Raw genomic sequence first — 5,387 nt, 5'->3', positions numbered from 1 at the left:
TTGAGGAAAAATCTTATTGCCGCCTAAGAAACCCAAAATATTTTCTCTGGTATGAAAACTAAGAAAATGCAAACTAAAAAGAAAAATTTTAGAGAGAAAAACTAAAGAGAGTTTTATTAATCTTGTGAAAGTATACAAAATAAAGAGTCTTAAAGTTTTATTTATAGAAAAAAATTTAGTATTACTCACGGTTATTATTTGTACAGTGCTTACTATTTACGGTTACTATTTGTATAATAAGATTATGACATGAACAATAACTTTAACTGACTTGTATAGTAATTTTGACGGAGGAGGACAGCTATTATTCATAACATCTTCGATTTAATTCTAAACTAAGACTAATTACGGACGCAAGTTTTCTTCTTCATTATTGATATACATAGCAGTCACAAACGGTTAATTAATATGCCAAATGGTTCGAAAACGATTTGATATATAATGTGGAATTTCGTGGGAACCATGTAATAAATTCTTTTGTCAATGACAAGGATATGAAAGGACTAATATCTTGAGGCCGTGCTTTCACAACGAGAATTCGACAGAAAAGGAAACGCTTGTTCTATTAGGTAGTTTCTCTAAGAAAGACTAGGAAAGTAAAACAGACGAGGCTTAGAGTTTAGTATTTGGCTATCGCAGACCCCAAAATTCTTTTAGGCCGTAAAGTTTGAAGTCAGTTTTTCGTGTACATTTTGCTTCAAATTTATACTTTTTAGTTTCTTATTTCAATCTTTAATGATTTGGATCATTATAAATTAATTAACTAAAGTTCGAATGTTATTACGAAGGAAGAAACTGTTTGGCTGGAAGTGAAGTTTTTCCATTAATCAGAAAATAGAGTACAAGCCAATCTTTATACAAAGAATACACGTGTGAGTAGACACGTATGTAGAAGCTTTATATGAAGCTTATGCTACAAGATTAATAAAATTAACTAACTAATATCCTAAAACTCCCCCTCAAGATGGACAATGAATATCTTTTACAGCCATCTTGGATAAATGAGAAAACAAAAGAGCAGAGGGCAATGGTTTTGTGAAGATATCAGCAAGCTGAAGATTAGAACGAACATGCATGAGCTTGATGAAGCCATCAGTGACCTTGTCACGAACAAAATGGCAATCAATTTCAATATGCTTGGTCCGCTCATGAAAAGTTGGATTCGAAGCAATGTGAACAGCGGCTTGATTGTCACAAAATAACAACATAGGAGCATGCAAAGAAACACCAAAGTCCTGCAGCAATTGTTTCAACCATACCAATTCGCTAGTGGCAGCAGCCATGGCACGATACTCAGCTTCAGCCGAGGACCGAGAAATAGTGGGCTGCCGCTTAGCTTTCCAAGATACAAGAGAATCTCCTAAGAAGACACAATAACCAGTGACAGAGCACCTGGTCTCAACACAGGATCCCCAATCTGCATCAGAAAAACCCTTAAGCTGTAACAATGAGGAAGCAGAAAAGAATAAACCCTGACCAGGACTAGTTTTAAGATACCGAAGAAGATGATGAGCAGCATGAAGATGAGGAACACGAGGCTGAGCAAGAAACTGACTCAGCTTATGGACAGCAAACGTGATATCTGGCCGAGACAAGGTAAGATACAGTAAGCGTCTGATAAGTCGGCGATAGGAAGATGCATCAGGTAACTCAGGTCCATCTGTGGCCGTGAGGCGAGTGCAAGGATCCATAGGAACGGACGCAGGATTACAAGCAAGAAAACCAGTCGAGGTGTAATGGCATTGAGAAAGGACAATACCTGTGGAAGACCAAGCAATTTCAAGTCCAAGAAAGTATCTTAATGAACCAAGGTCTTTCAATTTGAATTGACTATGGAGAAACTGTTTTAAAGAGTCTATGTTGGACTTAGAAGGACCGGTGATGATGATATCATCAACATACACTAACAAGGCAAGAAAAGAAGAACCGGTGCCTTTTGTAAACAATGAATAATCTGCCTTGGATTGAGTGAAACCAAATTGAAGCAGCGAATGAGAAAATTTAGAATACCATTGTCGCGAAGCTTGTTTAAATCCATATATAGACTTTTGAAGCTTGCAAACCAATTTCCCACTGTGATGCAAGGTCTCCCCCTTTCCATAATAGCCTAAGGGCAAATCCATATAGACTTCTTCAAATAGATCACCATTAAGTAAAGCATTGTTAACATCTAGTTGAACCAAATTCTAGTTTTTACAAGCTGCAAGAGCTAAAAGGACCTTGACTGTAACCAACTTAGCAACCGGAGAAAAAGTTTCAGCATAATCGATTCCCTCTTGTTGTGTGTACCCTTTAGCAACTAAACGTGCTTTATGCTTGTCAATAGAGCCATCATACGTGTATTTAATCTTGAAAATCCACCTACAGCCAATGGTATGTTTTCCAATTGGTAAAGGAACGACAGACCACGTTTGATTAGACTCCATAGCATCTAACTTGGCTCGCATGACCTCACGCCATTGAGGAAATTTTACAGCCTGATGGTAATACTGGGGCTCAAACTGAGAAGATACATTGAGAACAAAATGCTTGTGTACAGGAGAAAGATTGTCATATGAAAGACACTTGGACAAAGGATAAAGAACCTTGGCTAAGGGTGGCTGAGAGCTATGAGAAACCAAGCTACAATGAAAATCCCGCAAGTATGAAGGAGGGTGAGCTAACCTGGCAGAGCGCCTGAGAGGGATTCCAGATTGAGTTGGTTGACATGTCGGAGGGGCAGCAACATCAGCAACAACAGCAAGCTGAGATAAGTCAATAATATCATGTGCAGGGGTGAGCAAAACCACGTCAGGAAATGGGTCCACTAACACAGCCGTGGTAATAACAGAATGAAAAGGAAATACAGCTTCATGAAACACAACATCCCGTGAAATGAAAACCTGTTTAGACTGAATGTCATAGAGCTTATAAGCTTTCATACCAGGAGGATAACCAAGAAACACACAAACACGAGCACGTGGCTGAAACTTGGTACGATTAGCAGAAAGTGTGGAAGCAAAAACAAGACAACCAAATACACGAAGAGGGGAATAATCAACCTTCTTATGATACAAAAGTTCATATGGAGTCTTCTTGCCCAAAACATGTGAAGGAGTTCGGTTGATAAGAAATGCTGCTGTGAGAACACAATCAGTCCAAAAAATAAGAGGAACCCGAGACTGAAAATACAATGCTCGCACCACATTTAGCAAGTGTTGGTGCTTCCATTCAACAACAGAATTTTGTTGTGGTCTTTCTACACAAGAATACTAATGAATGACACCTTCATGACTGAAGAAATTAGTAAAAGCTAGCTCCTTCGCATTGTCAGACCTAAACTCTTTGACTTTCTTATCAAATTGAGTAGCTACAAGATTGAAAAACTTAGGTATTGCCACAGAAACATCATTTTTGTGTTTGAGCAAAAAAACCCAAGTAAAACGAGTGCAATCATCCACCAAGGTTAAAAAGTAACGATGTCCGGAATAAGAGGACAAGTTGTAGGGACCCCAAATATCACAATGTATTAAGTCAAAAGGAAACTTTGACATATTATTGTGAGAAATAAATGGTAATTTCCTTTGCTTAGCCAAAGGACAAATGTAACATGGAGTCTTATTATCAAAATGGAAATTTGTGCAAGACAGTTGGCCTTTCAACATGTCTAAACATTTATGAGACAAATGACCTAGTCTATGGTGCCAAGTATCTACTGACACATTATTAGTGTATGCTACCGAGTGGGTTCGCTCCAAAGCAACATCTGTGCTTGTCATGTCAAAAACATATAAACCTTCAAGCTTTCTACCCTTGCCAATCATCCTCTTGTTGTGCATTTCCTGGATCATGAAATGATCAGGAAAGAAACCAAGCGTGAGCATAGAGGCATTGGTAATGGCACTCACTAAAATCAAGTTAAAAGTGAACTGAGGGACATAAAGGACATCCTTAAGCAACAAGGTTGGACTGAGTCTAACATCACTAGAAAAATGAACATGTATGGAAGCAAAGTGACTGTGGAATTGTGTACAGGTCTCATGAAAATAAAAGCATGAGCATTGAAGCAAATATGCCGTGAAGCCCCAGAGTCAACAATCCATAACAGAGGAGATGATAAAGCTGGAGTGATTGACACAGAAAAACAATTACATGTGACAACCGAAGAAGAAGGATCATTGGAAGAATCAGTCTGACAAACAGAATTCAGTTGGCTAGAGAGCAAAGCCATCAATTGTTGACACTAAACACTAGTCAGATTCTGAAGAAGATTCCCTGTGCTTCCATTCTGGCTATCACGACCTTCAGGAACAACATGATTTGAAACTTGATTCACCATACCAGGTTGAGTGGCAGGTGATTGAGTCCTCTGTCGTTGTCTAAAACCGGGAGGATAGCCATGAATTTTGTAACATTTGTCAATGGTATGTCCATGGTAGTTGCAATGAGTGCAAAAAGGACGATCCTTCCTTTGGTTCTTATTGCCCGCAGCTGAAGAAGAAGGAGAACCATTACTAGGTTTGGAAAAAGAATCATTCTTTGCTGCAAAAGCCATGGAATGGCTCAAATCTCCAGTGGAGATAGACTGTGAGCTCACTTTCCTGTGACGTTCCTCTTGTGAGATAAAAGAAAACACCTTGTTAATGGCTGAAAGAGGATCCATCAGCAAAATTTGACCCCGTACTTGAGCAAATGACTCGTTAAGTCCCATAAGAAAGGACATTATATAATCCATTTGACAGTGATTATAAAGTGCCTTGACACCACCACAGGTACATTTTCCACACGAGCATACGGGCCTGAAATTGCTCAATTCTTCCCACAAAGATTTCAATTTCGTGAAATAAACACTAACCGAGTGTTGATCTTGAGCCAAATTGACGAATTCTCGACGCAATTGAAAAATGCGAGGCCCATTGCTCTGGGAAAATCTATCCTTAAGATCGAGCCAAATTTCAGCAGCGGATTCAGAAAAAATGATGCTAGCTGAAATTTTTTTAGAAACAGAGTTCAGAATCCATGAAATCACAAGATTGTTGTTGTGAATCCATGAATTTAGAAGAACCAGATCTGAACCATCTGGTTTCTCGATGGATCCATCAAGAAATCCTAGCTTGTTCTTGACAGAAAAGGCAATCAGCATAGCTCTGCTCTAAGAAGCGTAGTTGTCACCTGTGAGAAGTTGAGATACCAATACGAGTCATGGACCATAAGAATGATGAAGGAAATACGAACTCGAAGGATCATCAATGGCGGATTTGCCGTTTGATGAGAGAGAAGAATCAGAAGCTTGAGAAGCCATGGCTTCCGATCAAGAAGAAAAGGAGAAATCACCGGAAGAACGAAAAAGATCACCGGGAAGAATCAGAGAAGATCAGCGGAACAGAAATCAAGCAGAGAAAAAAAAA

At 38.9% G+C, this 5,387-nt stretch overlaps 2 protein-coding genes across 2 annotated transcripts; both read right to left on the bottom strand.

The window, feature by feature from the left end:
- Positions 1-959: 959 nt before the first annotated feature.
- LOC112094033 (uncharacterized mitochondrial protein AtMg00810-like) lies at positions 960-2,123 on the bottom strand. Its single transcript, XM_024173957.1, has one exon. The coding sequence runs from the start codon at positions 2,121-2,123 to the stop codon at positions 960-962; it is 1,164 nt and encodes a 387-aa protein (XP_024029725.1).
- Positions 2,124-4,222: 2,099 nt separating this feature from the next.
- On the bottom strand, positions 4,223-5,122 carry LOC112094030. The gene has a single exon (XM_024173938.1). The coding sequence runs from the start codon at positions 5,120-5,122 to the stop codon at positions 4,223-4,225; it is 900 nt and encodes a 299-aa protein (XP_024029706.1).
- Positions 5,123-5,387: the final 265 nt, after the last annotated feature.

Source organism: Morus notabilis, unplaced genomic scaffold (genome assembly GCF_000414095.1).
Source record: "Morus notabilis unplaced genomic scaffold, ASM41409v2 Scaffold223, whole genome shotgun sequence".
Classification (NCBI taxonomy): Eukaryota; Viridiplantae; Streptophyta; class Magnoliopsida; order Rosales; family Moraceae; genus Morus; species Morus notabilis.
Note: the sequence above shows the minus strand (reverse complement) of the source record. Positions and strands in the feature narration are given on the sequence as shown.